At 38.0% G+C, this 22481-nt stretch overlaps 5 protein-coding genes and 2 non-coding genes across 10 annotated transcripts; 6 read left to right on the top strand and 1 right to left on the bottom strand.

The window, feature by feature from the left end:
* The first annotated feature begins 796 nt into the window (after positions 1 to 796).
* Positions 797 to 22336, top strand: LOC109165594 (pentatricopeptide repeat-containing protein At1g10910, chloroplastic). Of its 3 annotated transcripts, XR_002051565.1 has the most exons (13): positions 797 to 1198; positions 1283 to 1367; positions 1521 to 1784; positions 2026 to 2328; positions 2695 to 2799; positions 3257 to 3356; positions 3656 to 3978; positions 4131 to 4307; positions 4388 to 4516; positions 4638 to 4871; positions 5060 to 5388; positions 5599 to 5604; positions 9393 to 9461. XR_002051565.1 is itself a non-coding variant. In XM_019314434.1 (11 exons), exons 1-11 carry the CDS (start codon positions 927 to 929, stop codon positions 5201 to 5203), a joined length of 2136 nt encoding a protein of 711 aa, XP_019169979.1. In that variant the 5' UTR covers positions 797 to 926; the 3' UTR covers positions 5204 to 5537. The 3 variants fall into 3 exon arrangements, 1 of the variants encoding a protein (XP_019169979.1); XR_002051566.1 differs by lacking the exons at positions 5599 to 5604; positions 9393 to 9461 and adding an exon at positions 22325 to 22336; XM_019314434.1 differs by lacking the exons at positions 5599 to 5604; positions 9393 to 9461 and having other exon boundaries at positions 5060 to 5537.
* LOC109164833 lies at positions 5293 to 9259 on the top strand. Its single transcript, XM_019313379.1, has 3 exons — positions 5293 to 5388; positions 5808 to 5872; positions 5977 to 9259. The coding sequence occupies exons 1-3, from the start codon at positions 5293 to 5295 to the stop codon at positions 9257 to 9259; spliced, it is 3444 nt and encodes a 1147-aa protein (XP_019168924.1).
* LOC109165596 (probable 3-hydroxyisobutyrate dehydrogenase-like 2, mitochondrial) lies at positions 9414 to 10682 on the top strand. The gene has a single exon (XM_019314438.1). The coding sequence runs from the start codon at positions 9489 to 9491 to the stop codon at positions 10407 to 10409; it is 921 nt and encodes a 306-aa protein (XP_019169983.1). The 5' UTR covers positions 9414 to 9488; the 3' UTR covers positions 10410 to 10682.
* Positions 11681 to 16855, top strand: LOC109165595 (probable kinetochore protein NUF2). 2 transcript variants are annotated; one of them, XM_019314437.1, is made up of 12 exons: positions 11681 to 11987; positions 12078 to 12296; positions 12518 to 12608; positions 12690 to 12869; positions 13254 to 13343; positions 13867 to 13974; positions 14879 to 14932; positions 15192 to 15306; positions 15390 to 15547; positions 15637 to 15732; positions 16606 to 16722; positions 16765 to 16855. In XM_019314437.1, exons 1-11 carry the CDS (start codon positions 11824 to 11826, stop codon positions 16684 to 16686), a joined length of 1356 nt encoding a protein of 451 aa, XP_019169982.1. In that variant the 5' UTR covers positions 11681 to 11823; the 3' UTR covers positions 16687 to 16722; positions 16765 to 16855. The 2 variants fall into 2 exon arrangements, with proteins under 2 accessions (XP_019169982.1, XP_019169981.1); XM_019314436.1 differs by having other exon boundaries at positions 16606 to 16855.
* TRNAE-CUC lies at positions 17461 to 17533 on the top strand. Its single transcript has one exon. It is a non-coding gene; the product is annotated as a tRNA-Glu (tRNA).
* TRNAE-CUC lies at positions 17637 to 17709 on the top strand. The gene has a single exon. It is a non-coding gene; the product is annotated as a tRNA-Glu (tRNA).
* Positions 18049 to 21133, bottom strand: LOC109165597 (uncharacterized protein At1g03900). Its single transcript, XM_019314439.1, has 3 exons — positions 20401 to 21133; positions 19397 to 19684; positions 18049 to 18377 (listed from the first exon to the last, which is right to left on the bottom strand). Exons 1-3 carry the CDS (start codon positions 20893 to 20895, stop codon positions 18309 to 18311), a joined length of 852 nt encoding a protein of 283 aa, XP_019169984.1. The 5' UTR covers positions 20896 to 21133; the 3' UTR covers positions 18049 to 18308.
* Positions 22337 to 22481: the final 145 nt, after the last annotated feature.

Below are 22481 nucleotides of genomic sequence, written 5' to 3'. Positions count from 1 at the left end.
TATCTCGTAATGTCCTTGTTTGACAATCAGCAGTTAGCGATTAGCGTTAACGAATTTGACCAATGAATTATATCAACGCTTGGTAAAAAGATATTTCAAAAAATTAGCTGTTTAAATTAACATGTAAAATGACCTAAGGATATATATATATATATATATATATATATATATATATATATATATATATATTTAATAATAATAATAATAATAATTGTTTAAAAAAATAAAAAATATATAATTAAGCCAATCATATTAACTACTTGGGACTTTATTGACAAAAAGAGTATCAAATCACAAAACAAATTGAAGTGGAAAACTACCTTGCAATGTCCTTGTTTGACAATCAGCAGTTAGCTCTTCAATATTAGTATATATTTAATATTTTATGCCCTAATTTTTATTTGCTCTCCCTTATGTCCCGTATTTGGTTTCAACCATATCTATACAATTATTTTATTGACAATTATAATCAATCTTGACTATATTATCTTGCATTTGTAAACTTTGAATTACCTATTTAAATACGCAAATTCAACATTCAATTATTTATACGTGAACAATTTCAATGTAATATACTTTAAAGTACTTATTAAAAAAAAAACATTGGACATTATCCCAATCGCGCAATGCGCGTAAAAAATTAGTTTTAAGATAAGTATATAATAGATATTACAGAGGGGAACTATAGAGGTGTCATCTGAGTACAAGATATTTGGTAAGAAAAAGAGTTTATTAGTAGTAAATTGTAGTTGATGTAAATAGTAAATACAGAGGTCTTCTTTGCAATTATCAAACTTTGAAGGGTCCAAGTGAAATTATCTATCATCGCGGCTACTCCGTCACATTTTATTGTTTCCGGCTCGAACAAAACTGTCTCCGATAGCTCCCGGACGGCGGACGCCTTCGAGCTTCAAGGCGCCAAAGCTATGGAGGTTTCCTCCTTTTTCGGAAACGGTTTCCACACTATCCTCCCCCACCCGCTCCCATTTCTATCCAGCAGGCCTAAACTCGCAGCTGCACGCACCTCCTCAACAATCACTTCCTCTGTCACTCCCACGCCAAAGCGAATTGACCTTCAAAATGGGCCGAAGAACGTCTCGAGAGATTCCGCAAATCGCCTCTCCGCTTCTCCGAGTGCAAAAAGATCTGCAATTATTGAAATTCAAGGATCATCTGACCTGAGCTCTGCTCTTTCAAGGTTCGAACTGTTTTCATTTGAATTTATATATATATTTTTTCTGGAGAAAAAGGAAATTCTGTGATGGTTTTGAGCTGTTTTTAGGTATGGAGAGATATTGAAAGCTTCGGATATCAATGTGGTTTTGCGCCATTTTGGGAAGCTAAATCGAAAGCAGGAGTTATCTCAGGTTTTGTTACTTTCCTACATTTCTTACTATGCTTGTAATGATGCCCTTGAGTTTCTTGAAATTTATGTAAGTATACTAGATCGAATTTGTCACTAATTTTGGTAAAGTTTGAAATATCTATCAGCAACTATATCCATCTCATAATGATTGCAGGTTTTCAAATGGATGCAGCAGAACAGGAGGACTAATGTTGCCTCTTACAGTGGCTACGTAAAATTCATGGGGAATAGCCTAAGCTATATTGAGGCACTAGAAATTTACAAAAGTATTAAAGATAAGGAAACAAGGAATAATGTCTCGGTTTGCAACTCTATTCTTGGTTGTCTGATAAAAAATGGCAAACCAAAGAGTAGTTTCAATCTGTTTACTCAAATGAAGCAGGAGGGTTTAGTACCAGATGTTGTAACATATACTACGGTATGTTCTCAAAGCAAACTTCCTAACAGTCTCAATGGTTCTGGTAACCTTGGTCAAGCCTATATTTATTTTGATTTTTTCAATGCTAAAGAACTTCACATAAATGCATTCTTAGATAAGAAGCATAGCAGGTAATTACAACACATACAAGTTTTTACAGTAATTACTTTTCCATCCGGTGCCCTAACACTAACTTTTAAAAGTTTAAAGCTTTGACCTTCATGTTAACTCTTTATTGTAGCTTCTTGCAGGATGTGCCAAAGTAGAAAATGGCTACTCTAAAGCATTAGAGTTGGTTGAAGAGATGAAGTATAAGGGACTGCAAATGGATTGTATAATTTATGGGACGGTTCTTTCTGTTTGTGCTTCACATAATCAGTCCAGTGAAGCAGAAAAATACTTTGAACAAATGAAGAAAGAAGGCTATTCTCCAAATGTCTTCCACTATAGTTCTTTGCTCAATGCTTTCTCCGGTGATGGAAACTATGAGAAGGCTGAGATGTTAATTGAAGAGATGAAATCTGTAGGTTTAGATCTAAATAAGGTCTGTATCACTCTTCAGGTTTGATCAACCAGTAGGCTTTATTAATGTAGTGTCATTCTGGTCGGGCTTTATTAATATTGCATGTACCAGAAGTATATTGTTTGTTATAACCTTCAAGAATCCAAATTTCATCAATCAGTATTCTCACTTTGGAAGTTTAATGGATTTTTACATGAATGGTCCTAAATAAATCCTCAAATTGACCATCTCTGATTCTTTATCCTCTTTAGTTTTTCCACTATCAGTAATTGGATCCTAAAACTTTTGCTTTTTGTTCCTTCTTATTCTTCAATTTCAATTATTGACCCGTATATGAGTAAGTTTTTCTTCAAATGCTAATCATGCTTTTATCACCTATTCTTGCAGGTAATTTATGTTACTTTGCTGAAGGTATATGTTAAAGGAGGTTTGTTTGATAAGTCAAATGAACTACTAAAGGAGCTGGAAGCTCTAGGTCTTGTTGATGATGAGGTACACTAGCTCGTGGATCTTAAAGTTCCCTGATTTCTGAATTAGCATATTATATTTGTAACTGTTTTGGAAGTTGAACTCATGTATGTGTTTTAGTTTAGTATTAGGTTGTGCTGTGCACAAATACATCATGCATGAGCAATCCAAACTTACTGAAGCACAACGAGCCAATAACGCCTCCACTGAGGCTCGAAATCACAACCTCCCATTTGGGAGTCCAACCCGGGTGCCATTAGACCACAAGGTCTTGGCTTCAAATAGTATTGTTAGCTTTCCCAATTATAATTGAACTAGTCTAAGGATCCTTAAAACAATTTAGCATTGCGTTAAATGCTTATGAAATTCCACATCTTCCGAATAGTACACAATCACTTAATTATGGCTTTCTAGCTATCGTTTTGTCTTTATGGTTTTAATTTTATAGGTTCAGTGGCTTATATATGCCAATTTATTGCAGATGCCATTCTGTATCCTGATGGACGGCCTTGTGAAGGCGGGACAGATACCTGAAGCTAAATTAATATTTGATGAAATGAAAAGAAAAGAAGTGAAAAGTGGTATGCCTCATTTAATTTATTTACTTCTAGATTACATTTGTTTGACATCATTTAGGTGTGTATGAATGATAAGTTTTTATTTTTAGCTTGTGCATTCGATGTCCTTAAATCAGATCTTAATTAGACTTTGGCTTTAGAATACTGTATCTGTTCTTTCGTTGGCATGTTCTTAACTCTGTCCAAAATCCCCTTCATAATCTTGGGCCTCTCGGCTACATTCTGGGACTGCATGCTTAATGTGCTTGCTTTTAGGTTTTCTAACCGGTAGTTATTTATTTATTATTGTTCCGTTTCTGTAGCTGGCTACTCCTACAGTATCATGATTTCAGCATTCTGCCGTTCTGGGCTTATTGAAGATGCAAAACAGTTAGCCAGTGAATTTGAAGGCAAATTTGACAAATATGATGTGATTAGTTTGAACGCAATGCTCTGTGCCTACTGCATGGCTGGAGAAATGGATAATGTGATGAAAATGATGAAGAAAATGGATGAATTAGCAATCAATCCTGATCGAAATACCTTTGATATTCTAGTAAAGTATTTCTGTAAAGAGAATCTCCATTTGCTTGCTTTTCGTACCATGCGGGACATGTACAGAGGAGGTCACACCCAACTGGACGAGGTAGAGTGTCTTAAAAGTCATTTATGCTGTCCTGAATGACATTTTGACATTTTAGGAGTTTCTTTCTTTCCTATGTCATGATTAATGGTAAGATATTTGGGAATATGTTTGGCTTTGCATAAGCATTTGATTTTCTTATACTCCTCTTTCAGGGAACATGTGTTTTTTTAATTCATCATCTTGGTAAAACGGGGGCACGTTCAGAGGCGTTTACCGTATATAATATGCTTAGATACAGAAACAGAACCATTTCCAAGTCCCTTCATCAGCAGATGTTGAGCATTTTAATTAAAGGTGGACTTCTCAAAGAGGCGTATGTGGTCTTTAAGGTAAAAGATGCTCAATTATTGATAAACTGTACTTTTGCTCTCTTCTAAATAACAATTCTTCTTGTCCCGTCATTTGTCAGGAAAATGCAAGATCAATTTCCCACTTCACCATCAAAAGGTTTGCAAACGCATTTTTTAAATTCGGCAACATAAACTTAATCAATGATGTTATAAAGGACATCCACGCTTCCGGGCACAAGATTGATCAGGTAATGATATATTACGTCATGAGTCAAATGTTTAGTGTCAGTGTTTTGTAGATCTGAATGTGACTTACCAGACCTACTTCTGAATGCGACTAATCCTCTTTCTCATGTCACATATTCTCAGAAATTGTTTTATAAGGCTGCATCGCGTTACATTAAACAATCTGAAAAGAAGGAAATGCTTCTCCAAATGCTACAGTGGATGCTCAGTCACGGCTATGTTATTGATTCGTCCACAAAAGATTTGATCCAGGAGAACTCTCACCTGTTCGGTGAACAACTTGGTACAGAACTATTATCCAAGCTGCATATGATGTCGGAACAAATAAAATCTCTTGAGAGGAAAGCAGCAAACCAGGTATCTTATACTGTTTTTTTTTGTTTTTTTTTTTGTTTTTTTTTTTTTGTTTTTTGTTTTTGTTTTTGTTTTTTTTTTTGTTTTTTGTTTTTACAGAGACTTTGTTAACCTACTAGTCTGCCAAGCATTGTGTATTCTGGATTTTACTTTTACTGAAACTAGATTAAGAGGTCTCATTGCGTGTGCAGATTCTTAAAAAATCTGATCAGGCATTGGTGTGTAGAGATTCTTTAAGAGGTTCCCTCGTGGGAAGCCCTTCATTTAACAGCATCATCAGTGGCATTCCTCCAGAAACTCACAGATTTACCAAAGCAGCTTTCAACAAAAACTAAAAAACTTCAGAGAAACATAGCAGAGTTTATGCCTTCCAAGAACAACCAGCATAACCTTTGGTTTCATGATATGCTTGACTGCCCAATTCATGGCATCTCGGCTCCATTTGTTTCGCCTTGCATCCACGACTGTAGTGATACTTTTCCCTGGCGACGAGAAGAACAATGATAACTCCGAGTGCAAGGTAGTTAGTGCTATTATTTGGTAGACATGTTTCAGAAGAGCAAAAATGTAGATTCAAGTGTCTGAATTGTTGATTTCATATAACCTTCTTGAGAAAAATATTGCAATCTACACCAACAACTAACAACTAGATGTAATTTATCTTGCTAATGATCTTTGATTGCAATAAACCCGTATTTTACTGTTTAGCAGATTGCAATCTATACTTAAGTAAAAAGTCATTGTTACCCTTGCCTTTTCATAGGAATCACCCCCCATTCATAGATTATGTGAAGATTTCCAAAAATGTTACAGTACCTCAAAATATCCTCTGAACCAAATACCCCATTAAAGAAAAAATATTGATTCTCAGAGAGCTCACTAGTCGGTTAGTTATAGATAACCTAGACTGGTTTATCTTATTGTGAATGTGTTATCTAGGGTCACAATGAGGGGTTAACACAGTGTACACTCTCTGTAGTGACTGCGAGTTCTTCTCGTCGAGGGTATGACTGTGAATTTCTCTCGTCACTAAAAAAAAGCTTGAAGTGTTGCTATGATAAAGGAAATTCAAGTTTGAGAACGCTTGGCTCAAGGAGAATCATTGCAGGGAAATTGTTTCAAACTGCTGGGAGCAATCCACTGGTTATCATGTGCTGATACGCCTTGATACATGCAGCAAGGCCATCTGGGAATGGGGGAGAAAGAAGAATTCAAATTTTCAGCCTAGGATCGATTATTGGGCAAATAGGATGGACTCTCTTAGAAGCAGAACTGATACTCAGGGATTGGCAGCGTATGCGGATGCCCAGAGGAATTATCTGGACCTCTTAAACCAACAAAATACTTTCTGGAGGCAAAGAGCAAAGGTCCACTGGTTCAAGGGTGGAGACATAAATTCTAAATTCTTCCACATGTCATGTCAGCGCCGTAGGAGGAATAACCACATTGCAAAGCTTATGGATGATAGGGGAGTTTGGCACGAGGAGGGCCCAGAGCTCAACAACCTGATGATTGATTACTTCAACCATTTGTTTGCTTCCTCCCAAGGCGACATGGAACCTATCTTGAATTGCATTTCTGCCAGAATAACCGAGGCAAACAACGTTGGTCTTCTAAGAAGGGCTAGTGCAGAGGAGGTCAAGAGGGCTGTTTTTGGAATGCATCCGGATAAATCTCCGGGACCTGACGGTTTCAACCCGGGTTTTTATCAAGCCTATTGGGACATACTAGGCTCAGACATTGTAAGGCTGTGTAATGAGTTCTTATCCACTGGTCACCTGCCAAGAGGCCTAAACTCAACTCAACTTGTCCTTATTCCAAAGAAGGCCAAACCAGTGTCCATGGGGGATTTGAGACCTATTTCTCTCTGCAATGTAGTGTATAAGATCTTTGCGAAGGTCTTAGCCAACAGACTTAAGCCTCTCATGAACAGCCTTATCTCGGAAAACCAAAGCGCTTTCGTTCCCGGTCGCCTGATTACGGATAATATTATGATAGCTTTTGAAGCTCAGCATTATCTGAAGAACAAGAGGCAGGGGGCTGAAGGCTTTGCTGCTTTAAAACTAGATATGAGCAAAGCGTATGACCGGGTAGAGTGGGGAATGTTGCATGCTATGCTGCTGAGACTCGGATTCTGTCATAGATGGGTGATGATGATTATGGAGTGTGTTAGTACAGTGGAGTATGTCATTCAACGGGACGGAGTTGAGCTAGGTCCTATTATCCCACAGAGGGGTCTTAGACAAGGAGATCCGTTATCTCCCTATTTGTTCATTCTAGTGGGAGAAGGCCTAAGTGCTCTCATCAGGAAGCAGGAATCGTTAGGAACTTTTCAGGGATTAAGAATTGCTCGTAATGCTCCCAGAGTTTCCCACCTGCTTTTCGCGGACGACAGCTATATCTTCTTCAAAGCTACTCAGACTCAATCCTCCACTTGCAAGCACATCCTAGACATGTATTCTGCATGCACTGGACAGCTGGTAAATTTTGATAAATCCTCTCTAAATTTTAGTAAAAATGTAGGTGGGGCAGTGAGGGGGGTTGTTAGTTCTATCCTTGGGGTGAGAATGGAAGGAAATGCTGGGAGTTACCTAGGCTTGCCATCCTTAGTTGGCAGGAATAAAAATGAAATACTAGGCTTTATCAAGAGTAAGATTGTTTCTAGGATCAATTCTTGGAACCATAAGTTCCTTTCTAGGGCGGGAAGAGAGGTTCTTTTGAAGAGTGTGATTCAGGCAATCCCTTCCTTTGCTATGAATATGTTTTTGCTTCCTCAGGGGTTGGTGAGCGATATAGAGAGGACTATGAATGGCTTTTGGTGGGGGAAGTGTGGTGATCAGGGTAGAGGATTGAGATGGAAAGCCTGGGATAAACTCTGTGTTCCTAAAAAATGGGGAGGAATGGGCTTCCGTAGGATCAGGGATTTCAACATTGCCATGCTTTCAAAACAAGCTTGGAGGCTAATTAATCATCCGGATTCTCTTGCTGCAAAAATCATGAAGGCTAAGTATTACCCGGATTCTCATTTTGTTGAGGCCAGAAAGGGTGGTAATCCATCTTTTGTGTGGTCTAGCCTGCTGGAAACAAGGAGCATTATTCAAAGAAATACTCGTTGGAGAATTGGGAATGGACTCTCTGTTCGTATCTGGCATGATGATTGGTTGCCCGATGCCACAAATCCTATGGTCACCACTCCACCATATCCTTACCTCCATCATGCTACTGTTAATTCTCTGTTTGATTCCAGGGGTTTAGGTTGGGATGAAGAAGTAGTCAAAGATATTTTCAATCCAAGAGATGCCCAGCTTATACTTAGTATCCCTATCCCGCAGTGTAACAGAGATGACAAGATGATTTGGATCAATGATGAGAAGGGATCATTCACAGTCAGAAGCTGCTACAAATCCATCTCGCAGGATTTCACTAACTTTCCCACTGAAAAATGGTCTGATGTGTGGAAGCTTCATATCCCTCCCAGAGCAAAGGCATTCATTTGGCAAGTATGTTCAGGCTGCCTCCCGACTACTGACAAGTTGCGCCAGCGAAGAATTGATTGTGATCTTATGTGTCCTTTGTGCCATGAAGACGAGGAATCAGACTTCCACCTACTCGCAGAATGCAGATTCCCGTCCCAGTGCTGGAGCATCTTCCATCCATTGCCGGACAAGAATCAGTACCAAAACTGCTCGGATTGGATTGCTCAAGTCTGTTGCACTTTGGAGAAGTCACAAGTTTGTCTGTTCGTTATCATATGCTGGAATATATGGCGAGCCAGGAACGATAAAGTTTGGAAGAACACCTCTACACCACCCAAGGCCGTTGTGGAGAACTCTAAGTTTTTTTGGAGAGACTGGAAAGCTTGCACTGATGTAGCATACCATGACCGCGGGCATAACAGTAGTTGCATAAGATGGAGCAGGCCATCACCGGGGTGGTACAAATTGAATGTGGATGCCGCCTTGAATGTCAACTCAGGCAGAATGGGCTTAGGATGGGTCCTTCGTGATCACCATGGTTCCTTCTTATCTGCAGTCAGTCAGCCGTGGACCGGAACTTACTCTCCTAGGGAAGCTGAAGCCTTAGCAATCAGAGAAGCATTAAGCTGGTCCAAACAGCACAGCATTGAGTATCTTCATGTTGAGACGGATTCCTTATTGGTTGTTCAGGGTCTATCATCTCCTGGATCCGTCACCTCGTTTGATCTTCTCTTAGTTGATGTAAAAGATTCGTTGAGTGCTTTTGCTCATTGTTGTATCTCTTTTGCGAAACGTTATGCGAACCGGACGGCCCATCTCTTAGCGAGGGAGTCCGTTTCTTTGTCTGAACGTAAGGAGTGGACTTCTGTTCCTCCTTCTTTCATTTGTAATGCTCTTTCGTATGATTTAATATAAGCTGGTTTGTTCTCAAAAAAAAAAAAAAATGGCAAGTGATGTGGAGAATTTTGCAAATTTTTGAAACTTAAGGGGTCGGTTTGAAAACATCAAAATGTGTGACTCTTTACAGTTGTACTGTTGGCGGTAAAAGATCAGTCAACCAGTGCCTTTTCTCTGAACTACAGGCCATTGAAGGAGCTCTGAGCTAAAGCCCGAATTTTGGAATCCGAATCCATTCCCTGCAACAATGGCCACTTGCTATCCAGCACCCGTAGTTCCGGGGCAGACCCGCATAGGTTGGATAGGCATAGGAGTGATGGGCGGCGCGATGGCCTCCCGCCTCCTATCCGCCGGCTACAGCGTCACTCTCTACTCACGCACGCCGTCAAAGGCCATCGATCTTCAATCCAAAGGTGCACATTTAGCCGAATCGCCCGCAGATGTCGCGCGCGTTAGCGATGTTGTGTTTACTATGCTGGGACACCCATCAGATGTTCGACAAATTGTCTTAGAGGGGCCAAAGTGCATCCTCTCTTCTCTCAACCCCAACGGCGTTATCGTGGATCACACTAGCAGCCATCCAGCTCTTGCCAGGAGAATCTTTGACGCCGCTGTTGAGAAGAACTGCTGGGCAGTTGATGCGCCCGTTTCGGGAGGCGATACCGGGGCTAAAGAAGGCAAGCTGGCCATCTTTGCTGCCGGAAATGAAGATGTGGTGAAGTGGTTGAACCCATTGTTTGATGTGATGGGGAAGGGGACTTACATGGGCGGTCCAGGAAAGGGGCAGAGTTGCAAGATTGCGAATCAGATCACTGTTGGTGCAAACTTGTTAGGACTGAGTGAAGGTTTGGTTTTTGCAGATAAGGCAGGGGTGGATAAAGGCAAGTTCTTGGAGGCAATCAGGGGCGGCGCAGCCGGGTCCATGGTTATGGAGTTATTCGGGAAACGAATGATCGAGAAGGACTTTAGGCCCGGTGGGTTTGCAGAGTACATGGTGAAGGACATGGGAATGGGTGTGGATGTTGTGGAGGAAGAAGGGGAGGATGTGGTGGTCTTGCTTGGTGCTGCATTAGGAAAACAGCTTTTCTCAGGGATGGTTGCTAATGGAGATGGCAAGCTTGGAACTCAGGGACTTATTACAGTGATAGAAAGGCTTAATTGTATGTGAGAATGTGAAATCATTGCTTTCTTGAAAGCATGGCATGTCTATCCATGTCTGTTTTCTATTTGGGGGAGCCAATCCTAGTTTCTTGCTTCAGTGATCATTTGGAAGATGTTGGGTGTTTTAATGAACATGAAAGTTTTAGACTTTTAGTTGGGTTGTGTGCACTTGAGTTGAGGGCAATACCATTGTCCCTGTACAGAATAAATTTGATGAGAAATTGAAGTTTGGCACTTTGGTGAGTTGGTCTATATAATTTGCTGGTTGATTTCCCCTCTTAATGTAGCTGGCCTTTGAGTTACTAATGACTTTTTTTTTTTTTTTTTTTTTTTTTTAAATTATGAATAATCTAGTCACCATTATTTAAAGGTGTATTTTGAGTGAAATTCAAACTAACAAGGTCAATAGACATTTTTTAAGATAAATTGAATTTAAAACATTGTGATTACTAAACTAATTGTTTGAACATACAAATTTACCCGGTCAACACAATTAGAAAACTAACAAGCAACCAAGCGCTTCTTGCAGTTAACAATTTTTGTACCTGTTTTATATATACACATACATAATATGTTAACTGTAACATTGCACCCCAAACAAATCTCAAGATAATTAAGAGAGGCCAATTAACTTTGTCATTAGATAAAAAACATCTTTTAAGGGATTACAGATATAATGGGTTGGAACTTATAACATATATACTCCGTAGTATATACTAACAATGTTATAGTATTAATAATAGAAATATCGGAGCAATCGAACAGACGAACAACTACAACTAAGTTAGTCAACCATAATGTTTCAAATTTGGGAGTTATTTATTGGTCTTCTTAGTTTAATTCGATCCGTTATGACAATCTAAACTGATTTTGGGAGTTATTTATTGGTCTTCTTAGTTTAATTCGATCAGTTATGACAATCTAAACTGATTCGCCTCATTATTGTCTTCTGTTGGTTTGGGTTACAACTTACAATGCATGGTATAAAAGTGTGAATTCCCTTAATAGGTACACAAAGTGATATATAACCCCTAATTGGGTATACAAATTAAGTGATATATAGTTTTTTTTTTTCGGAACAGACCCAACTGTAAGACGGACCTTTAAGACTGAATTTAGTATTATTTATCCCAACAAATATAAATTACAAAAGAAGGGAAAAAAAAAACAAAAAAAAAAAAAAAGAAGAAAAAAATAGAGAGTTTGTCAACAATTTTTTTTTCTCTAATAAATAAAAGCGAAGCTGCGCAGGATACCATTTTCACTTTAGGCGGGAAATAAAAGGCAAAGTCTCACCTAGGCAGCATTTGAAGCCAGCTCCGCATAGCAGTGCGTTCAAATTTCAAATTGAGAACAAATTAACAAACACTTGGTGTGCAGCTTGCATTTGCATTCCGCAGAGAACAAACAACCCGGCAAAAATGTCGACTTACGGGTACCCAATTCTCCCTCGGTCAGAGATCGTCGTTCTTCTAGCTGAATTTGGAGTCGACAGCCCCGTGTCCGAGCAAGACCTTCTCCAACCCACACCTGAACTCGTAGAAAAGCTCTACACCTACCTTCTTAACCTCTTAGATATACTCCAGTAACTCCCTCCATTTCCATTACTCCAAATTTGAATCAATGTTATCGCTTCATTTTGCAATTCTGAACTTTTGTGTTTGGACACGTATAGGGACGACAATGGGCAGGCAGATTTTGCGGCCTTGGAGCAGCTTGAGAATCCGGATCTTCATGTTTCTTCGGTTCGTATCATGAATTTGCTTCACAAGATAAGAGGGGTCGTGGCTGCTGTGGAGTTCCCCGATAGGTTTACTCTCTGGGATTTGTTGAGGCCCGATCCGGAACGGACTAAGTCATTTCTCAGTGCTCTTCTCAATTTTTGTCTTTACAAGTAAATGCTTGTGCTTTAATTAACTGCTACCTGATATATTTATCTTAATGTTTTATTTTCATGTAGAATCTGATGTAATGATATTAACATTCCACATTTATCCCCTAGTCCCCCCACCCCCCTCCCCTCTCTTCATTTTCATGTTATGAATAATTTTAGCAAAGGAAGGAACTGGCTGCAACCTTGATAATTTTTTGGCAATGGTGTTCTTCATATTTTAGAAACAGCAAAATGAATGACCTGGAATCCACAGCAGATCAGCTGGGTGATATTGTTATGCAAAAAGAAGCACTAGAGCAAAAAATATATCAGGTATCTCTTACTATACAACTACATTGTGAAAACTGGCATGAGCATGTGAGGATTCTCTGAAGTCACTTATCTACCTTACAGTTGAATGCAGAGATTGCTCAATGTAATGAATCAAGAGAGAAGGAAATGCCTTTTGTGCGGGATGTAGATGGTAAAGTTAAGGAATTGCGCCAGAGCATCTCTGGTCTCAACAACCATCAGATGTCCTTGAAGTCTGAAATAAAAAAGATGAAGGAGAAGGCTCAAGAGATGGATGAGAAGGTCTGCTTTTCACCCCATCATCTTATTGTTGGGTTCTGAGACTTCTGCATCTGATGATCTGAAGCAAGCGAAAAAATTTTTGTACTCTAATCCTAAATTGGTCATAACCCCTTGTCCTAACATGTCTTTATTAACAATTGTCTTCAACCCGCCTACTGCCATCTCCTACTATCACTATGTTATCACACATAAGGGAATCTTTAGACCTTAGTCCTAAGTTGAACATGTTCAAACTTCTTAATCAGTTTTATATTTTTTCTCTGCATTGAGGGTGAATATTTTGTTTGCTTTTTTTTTTTTTTTTTTTAAATATGGATTATACTTTGGTTTACTATATTTCATTTTCTGATCTGATATTCTGCATACGTTATTTGCTTATACCAGATTTCTAATGCTGAATTTGCATTGGTACGAAGTGCTCAAGAAAATGCTCATTTACGATCTAAAATTGTTCAATCTCCCGACAAGCTTCAGGTATTTATGTTTATTCAATCCATTGTAGGTTCATTTAAACATACTCAGATGCCAATTAAGTGATATAGATAGGATGAGCACCTGCTTTGATTTGCAGTGTTAGACTTTATGGCATCAAACATGTATGGAGTAGTTCAGAAGATATTGAGTAGAGCCATAAGTGTTACTTTTAGCACTGGCATGCTTATTTGCAAGCTTGAAAGATGTTTGCTGTGATAATTGAAATAACATCTTTTTCAGCATAATACTCTCATGTGTTTGATAAAACTGATACAAGTGAGGGTTTTGAGATTTTATTGTTTAACTCTTTTCTTTTAAAGAATTTGAAATCAAACTTATAGTCTTAATTCAAATTATTTAAGTGCTTTGATGTTTCTATCATGGTTCGTGGCTAACCTTCACAATTCATTTCTGCACTGTTTCTTCCTCTGATGTCTGATTATTATTTAGTATCTGGTTTTATTCATTACTTTACTTCTTTATATTTGACCAAGAATTACTTCTTCGCTTTACAAATTCATAGAGGGCTCTGGAGGAAAAAAAGTCCCACCAAGTTGAGGCAAAGAATGCAGAAAGGGCAGTGATGCAGTCTTTTCAGGATAAGAATGCCACTCTTGAAGTTTATTCGAAGGTATGCTTTGCAATGATGTACATTTTGATGTTCCACCGGTATGCTTGTGGAGTTAACAGAACTGCAGATATAAAGTGTCCACATATTGGAGGTTTCCCTTGTTGAAATAGCAAATGCAGTTTCATGGTTATTATTTTGCTATACTTTGTAATGATGCCTTGATATCAATCGCCTGAATGTCTTGTTTGGAGAAGTTAGGTCAAAACAATTTTTACTTCTCTTTCCAGTGTTTTAGGTTTACATTACAGAATCTGTATTAAGAAAGTAGTGCTGCACATTGTGATTTAGATTTTAATAGCATGTAACCAATCATGATACTGCCTAACCACTATGTTCTCCAGAAATCCAGAATGCCATGTAATATGGCTGTTCTCTGTTGCATGCTTTATTATAAACTCTATTTAGGATTCACAAATGATCTTACGTATATAAAGAATTTGCTATGTGTATTTATTTCTCCATGGAATATAATGGGAATTCAGAATCTTGAAGATGAGGGATGGGGTAAGGTGAAGCTTCTCTTTAATATATTCTTTGGACCAACAGTGGAACTGCAAATGTTAAGTTTCTTTCTAAGCAACATCGGTGAAGGTACTTACCTTTGTGTTGGAAGTGCAATGCATATTGCATACATTCTTGATGAAGGCATTTATTCTTAAACAATGAATCTTCAAAATCCCTAATAAAAACAGAGGATAACAAAGATAAAGAAGCAACTATCTAATTTGCTTGCACCCTGATATATTTCATAATCCAAGAGAGCTAGCTGAGATTAGTAGACCTGCATACTATGTCTGTTATACATGCATATGAGCGGTTTTATGTTTAAGTAAATGTTCTAAATGTGTGAATAAGTTGTAGTTGACACTGCTTCATGATATTTTTTTTTCCCTTTCAATATCAGGCTCAGAAGAAAATGTCTAAGCACTTGGATCAGATGCAGGCTATACAAGAGCAGGTTTGTTTGTGCTATTGTCTTTTCTTCCTGTTCTGTTTTAATGTGTCTGCTTTGGGGTATTCCAGTTCATATTTTGCATTGACCATTATGTATTTATGAATCAACAGTCTGCAGCTTATAGTAAGAGAGTGCTGTCTTAGATTTAAAATTGATACTCCAGAATGATATTGTAAACCAGGCTGTCAAGTGTCAAGTTCGGGTTTCTCTTGGGCAAAAAGTGTGCGTTGAGGCTCTCATCAATGCCTTTATATTCTGACAGGTGAATTCAGTTAAATCAATCGAGAAGGAAGTTAAGGTTCTCAAAGCTAAGCTGAGTGACGAAGAAGTGTTAGACAAATCACTTGAGGCTAAACTAGTTGAAAGGCAAGGGAAAGGTAGCTGCACCTGTCTGCTCTTTGAATTATTCTTATTTTCTAGCTTTCTCTGCAATTTAAAGATAGAAAGTATGTTGGGACAGCGGACCAATTGGACGAAATGAGAAAGCAAGTAGAAAAAGAATGTGCCCTCTCTCGTGAAGAGGCTTCAAAAGAATTAAACAATGTGAAGTCAGAAGTGGAATCAACAAGGTGTGGTCTTGAGTTGAGGCAAAGGCAGGTCGAAGCAGTGATCACTGAGGTACTTGTTATGCTTCAAATTTTCTGGGCCGAGTATATAATGATCTGAATTTGTGAAGGCTCACTAAAACTTCATCCTATCCCAATTAGGGGGATGCTGTTACTGCAAAGATGAATTCAGTAAGAGAGAGTGGAACAGCCAAGTGTGAAGCGTTGTGTCGTAAACTTGAGGAGGTTGTGAAAGAGGTAATTATTTATTCTTTTACCTTTTTAATTTCTATCATGTATATGTTTGTCATAGACATTGCATACGAAGGCAGATGTTTTCAGTTTGGAATCTCTGTTTGCATACGGAATAATGTAGTTTACATAAATTCTTATCCATAAGACCATAAATATAAATATAGGGATTCTCTGTAGTATACCTAGTACAATTAGATATATCACACTAGGTGGTACACAGTGCTGATTGACACCATAAAAAATCATACAAAGAAAAATGACATTTTGTCCCTTGAATTATTTTACCCTTGGAAATTTGGTCCCTGCAAGTTAATTTAAATATATTTAGTCCCTTAATTGTTCATAATATTGTACCTTTAGTCTCTAGTGATTAGTGTTATATTACTTATATAATTGTCAAACTCCATTAATATATGAGGTTATTTTTATCATTTAGAATCAATATTCAATGTTAAAAATGATGTTTACATGGAGAGAGTGAAACTTTAATTATGGATATTGATTCCAAATGGCAAAAATAACCTAAGCAAAATTGTTGGCTAACAGAGTTTGAGGAAAAACGACACTTTTGGCTCATGAATTGTTTCACTTTTGAAAATTTTGTCTCTATAAATTAATTTAAACAAATTTAGCTTCTTAATTCAAAAGTGAAACAATTCAAGAGCCAAAAAGGTATTGTTTCCTCATCATATAAATATACACGATCTCCTACTCCTTGGGTGTGGGCTTCCTAAACTGAAACCATACAAATTTTTCGAGTTAAGCCAAAAGGTAGCCTAAAAACCGTGTTGGGGTACACCTTACTGCATTTTGTGTGCATTTTTCTGTCCATTCCCTTCTTAATGATTGTTTTGTTATGTGCTATGGTGCTTGCAGTTTACTAAGTATTCAGACTCTGTTAGAGACTTGCTGCAGCGCTATGAAATGAGCCCGGTGGTTCTTTCAGGCAGCAGCTGATCCTTCAAAACAAATTGCTCATATCCATGTATATAAGTAGAGTTTTCTGTCATGGCTATAGCAGTATATATTGACAAAGCAAGAACAGAACTTGTCTTTCAAGAACCTGATGAAATTTCATGTTTTGATTTGATTCCTATAATTTATAATGCACTTAAGTTCTTATCAATTGTGGGTGTCCTTTGAGTTAAATAACCATTTTAGTCCTCAATCTTTCAATATAAACGGATTAGTGGTACGGGCTTGAAGATGTCTTATACAGTTAGGGCTTACTCTTGACATTTCGTAATTTAACAAAAAAAAAAAAAAAAAAAAAACAAAAACATATACAACACTCAAGGTTTTAGTCACATAGTTGACGTCAACAATTACTATTCGATGATGAATACTGGGTGTTTTTATGCAGTAGTTAACAAACTACACATGTAATGGGTTTAATTGAGTGGGTATTAACAAGAATTAAATTTGTGATCATCTTGTTCTGTTTTATTTTTTTAAATTATGATTGAATAATGTTTTTAGTCGGGTATAATTTAATTAATACTACCAATTGTCTAATTATTTTGGGAGTTAGGAATGGAATCGATAGTCCATATTGTAACATAGGAATTCATAGCAACAACTCCGTTGTAGTCTAGTCCGTTAGGATATTCGGCTCGGCAACGGAATTATTATTTTTAAGTTTTTTTTTTTTGTTCTCAGACTTTGCTGATTGGAATTCTGTTCTCAACATTACTTAATATTTCAGAAATTTATAGGCACCAAGTCAACAATTCCGTTGTAGTCTAGTCGGTTAGGATATTCGGCTCTCACCCGAAAGACCCGGGTTCGATTCCCGGCAACGGAATTGCTATTTTAAGTTTTTTTTGTTTCTCGGACCTTGCCTGCTAAAATTCTGTTCTCAACGTAAGCTTAGTATTTTAGAATTTTGTAGGCAATAAATAAACAACTCCGTTGTAGTCTAGTTGGTTAGGATATTCGGCTCTCACCCGAAAGACCCGGGTTCGATTCCCGGCAACGGAATTGGTGTTTAAGTCTTTTTGTATCTCAGACCTTGCCAGCTAACCTTAAAATTTCAGAAATTTGTAGGCAAAGTGACCAATGAATCATACAAAATTACAAACAAATTCTTCAGGGTAACAAAACACTCGCTTATGGAGTTTTAAGGTAACTACAAGGATTTAAGAATTTCATTTTAAATGATTTGGGTAGTTTCTCTGCCTTTAGCGAAAGTATTTAGGAAAAACCAATCTTTTTATGCTACCAGCTATTCAAGTCACAAAGACACAAGGACAACTCCACCATAATACATCTCCGGAATGATAATAATAAAAATGTTTATTGTGTAGAACGTAGATATTATTAAATTCAAAAATTTGCTAAAAGATATAAGGTATCATTCCTTCAATATTCCCAAATCTCTGAAAGTATATCCAAAGAAAAAAATGGAATTGGAAATTCATAATATCAACAACTTCTCTAATCATATCATTCCCCCGGTAACGTAGAACACAGTTTCTTTTTCTTTTTTCTCTCTTTCCAGCTCAATTACTTTACCCAAAGTTTTCCATAATAGTACAACACTGAACAAAGGTTTCACTCGAAACACATCTCATCTGATATCAAAACGCTGCCCATCCGGCTCCTGTGGTTTTACTAGAACCCGATCCAGTCTCCGCTGGCAGGCTCTTCTGCACATCCCAAAATAAATTATTAACATCTCTCAACTCACTCTCAAATGCATGTGTTACATAAAACTGACATACATATAAGACCATCAAAAAGACAAGGCAAAAAATCAGTCATTAGAGTCTGTAATTACTGCATATGTTATCTCTGCAACCTAATGGAATCAATGGATAACAGTTGTACAATATAAGTTCTTAAACTTATTGATGCCATCAACATTCAATAAAGAATATCACTTCTTAAAGCAAACGGCACTTTATAGATTAAGCTATGGCTGTTCATAAAAACTAAGTCTTAGAAACCCTTGTAGGAATCACCTATAGCACAATTTCTATTTTCTAAGTGGTATGGAAAGAGAGTACCCCAATTGAGAACGGTTCAGTCCCAGTCTCAGGCTATGTCACATATATATCACCAGCCTACGGAAATCTAAGGAGATCTCTTGAAAATTATTGTTTTTGTTCAGCATTTAGTAAATTGGTATTTATTGAATATGCATAACAAAATGTTGAACTAATATTGATATGGGTAATATGTATGACACTATTGTTGCATTTGGTTAATGCAATTTGAACTACCACCATTCACAAACTTCTCTCTCTATCTCGCAAACCACTGGAGATCAGGAGAACCTCTTTCTATTTATTTTCTCCCAAATCCTCATCTCTCAGTCTATACATATACTCACAGCACTCTAATTGGAAAACCCAAACTGCAGGCACGTGGTATGTCACTCTAATACATACTAGTATTTTCTCAACATAACACTCGTAGTTTATTTGGAGCTAAATTTTCAAACCCAAGCCATGGACACACCAACTGCACCAAGAGAAGATTGTGATAGTGCATTGATTTTCTCAAGCAGTCTCACCCATTCTTCTCATGACAAACTATGAGGATCAAACTCAGCTACTCAATGAAGAGTAAAAATTTAAAATAATAAAACAAAAATACCACGATGTGCAAAACACACTACCAGTAGAAGGCATATGAAGTTCATTAAAATGAAAGTACACAATACCTCGAGTGGAGAGAGATCTGATAATGGATCAGCAGAATGATTTGTATTTTCCTTGGGCACTTTGAGTGATGTACCCTGACTAGCAGAAGTCTTGCGAACAACAACAGTGTCATTGGGAGGTGGTGGAAGAGGAGATCTGATTTTGCCAGCCCCAATAGGCGGTGGCACAAGGCCTAGGGTCTTGGATTTCCCAGGTCCAGTAAGTCCACTTGTCAATCCAGCAGCTGAAAGCATGCCTGCTCCAGTAGAAGGTTTGTTCTTTACATTTATCCTTATGGTTTCTCCTTCCTATGGACAAAACTATTGAAAGTTACTCAATGCAGATCAAGAACAAAAATTTCAATCAACATTCCCTATAGCCTAGAAATGCACAATGAAAACAGGCTACGTGTTACGGAGTATTATGTAAAAGTGAAAATTGAAAAAAACATTTCACAATTGGAAGAACAGGTGGCTCAGGTAGTTAATAAAGATAGCAGTTTTAAGTCCACACAAGGAGTTAAGCAAACCAAAGCATAAATACAACTTGCTTTGGGATTATACCAAAGCCTAAATGATTGCTGAACTAAATCATCAGCTCAATGAAAAAAGGAATAGTTTTCTTTGTGAAAGCCTCAATTATGTTTAAGTAAGCTGGCACTAGCAAACTTCAGCACATGTTTACACTAGTGAATAAAATAAACATTCATGTATTATTGTATTGCATATTCTCTATATTTCCTTTTTGAAACTCCCTTATACCTAGAATGCATAGAGGTCAGCAAATATAGTGCACGAATTTCTGCTTAATTTATAGCCCTAAGGGTTCCAAAAAGAATCCAGTTTATCTTGATCTATCATACTGGAGGTTCGGAAAGCTAGCAGGGATCAATTTGACAGGAATATCTCTGGTCATTTCATTCATTTGAGTGCAGACTTCTCAAAATGTGCTATATAGAATAATTACTAGTAAAAAAGTGAACGGCAGCAAGTATTATGAGCTGAGAATACTTCAAAATTCTTACCTTTAAGCGGTGATTTACAGCTGGATGAACGTCAATATGACTATTCTCATCACTGGTCTGACCATCGCCGGCCTCCTTCTCGTGGTCTCTCTTTACGTACTTGTCGTGATCCGACAATGCCACATTGAAATCGAAAGCCTCGTTTCTCTCGTTAAACCCTAGCCCGATGAACGCGTGCTTGCCGCGGCCATCCTCGATCTTCAGCACGAAGTACCTGGAAGAGTCGAGAACCGACTCGACGGAGCTCTCCCGCTGGCCGGGATGCACGAAGCAAGCAGCAAAGAGCTCGCCGGAGTTGGGATCCTCGAGCCGGATCTCGCAGCGTTCCTTGCAGGACACCACCCGGAGGCGGCCGGACCAGATCTTGTCGGACTGAAGCCACTCTCCGCACTTGTAGCCGCCGCTGGTGGGGCGCGGCGGGATTTTGAAAACCGACACCTCACGCACCACCAGGAGCGTGTGCTCGAACGACTCCTCGTCCTCTTCAAACGACATCGTTTCAGCTCGCAGCAACGGGTGCGGCGCAATGCACTATAGTTGTGGCTAGTTCAAACGCAATTGCTCCTGAGCTTCAGATCCAGCAGATATGGTGGCTGTTAATGGCGATGAAATTCTTAGCTTTAAAGTCACGTAGGGGCTTATTACAGGGATGGCTCAGCAGCACACAGCACACTATTTCTATTCATCTCTACTTAATTGTGATCTTTGAGATTTTACCGGTCAAATGGAGATTTCGTATAATTGCAAGGTCAAATCCAAAATCAAAATGGAATAATTCCATATATAATGCTTTTTAGTGTTTTTTTTTTTTTTTAAGAAATAAAATCACATCTAATTACTATAGAACAGGGCATTACAAATGAAAATGAAAAAATGAACAGATATTACAATGTAATAGAGCTAGTAGCATTCAAAAAAAAAATGAAAATAGGAGAATTAAAGAACACTCATTACAATCTGTCGTAGAAATAGATTCTCTTTCAAGACAATGAGCAATCTCATTTATGGACCGTTTAACAAAAGTGACATTCACATTTGATAATTGCTTAATAACATTAACAATGTCTAACACTATCAAATCAAAAGAAGATAAAGAAGTTGGCTCATGCAACTCCTGAACAACCAGCAATGCATTAGTTTCCACCATAATCGGATAATAGTCATGATTCTTTAATCAATTTATAAATTCCTTTACAGCTTCAGTATCAAGCTTCCTTGATGTGAAAACCCCGTCAATTGTCCTTGTAGCGTATGCCTCAAATGAGTCGTGTTCATCCCTAATCACCCAGTTAAATCCCATCTTGTTGGAGGCCGAATCAATCGTAACATCCACATTTAGTTTCCTCCTGCCAGCTGGGGGGCAAGTCCATCTTTGTGCCTATTGGATATGTGCGATGCCACCTGCTTAGCTTTTATGACAACAAGTCGTCATTCTTGTAAAAATTTCCTAACTTGCTCCGCCACAATTCTTACAGAAGTTTGATGATTATTCCGCACTTTGGCATTTCTAGCTACCCAAATGCTCAAAGAATACATCACAAAAGTAGTTGATTGCGCACAATTAAGCATCTTCATGATTTCTTAAATCCACTCTACAAAGGAGCATGTATTTGTCACCGGAATACTACAATCAAATAGGTTCCAGGTATCTCTAGCAAGTTGGCAATCCACAAAAATATGAATAATAGATCCCCCTTCCAATAACAGATTATTCACCTGGAATAATCGGGCAACAAATTCCGGCGACCAGATCTAGCCGCCCTCTCCAGTGGAGAAGGCGACCGGACTGGCCACCTTTTCCACTGGAGAAGACGGCCAGATCTGGTCGCCTTCTCCACCGGAGAAGACAACCGGTTGTCTTCTCCAGTACTTTTTTTTGTCGCCGGATTTTTTTCGCCGAAATTTGTTGACCGGTTATTCCAAGTGAAAAATCTGTTATTGGACTTATTTGACTCAAAATAACAAGTTGAAGGACCTAATTGCACATTTTAAAAATTGAAGGGCCTAATTACTTTTTTGTCTATAGTTCAATAATAAACTTTTTTTCCTTTTTAATATATTACAATAAATTCATTTCGCGA

The sequence above is a fragment of the Ipomoea nil genome, unplaced genomic scaffold (genome assembly GCF_001879475.1).
Source record: "Ipomoea nil cultivar Tokyo-kokei standard unplaced genomic scaffold, Asagao_1.1 scaffold3069, whole genome shotgun sequence".
Classification (NCBI taxonomy): domain Eukaryota; kingdom Viridiplantae; phylum Streptophyta; class Magnoliopsida; order Solanales; family Convolvulaceae; genus Ipomoea; species Ipomoea nil.
The sequence above is the reverse complement of the archived record's forward strand: the minus strand, read 5'-3'. Positions and strand labels throughout refer to the sequence as shown.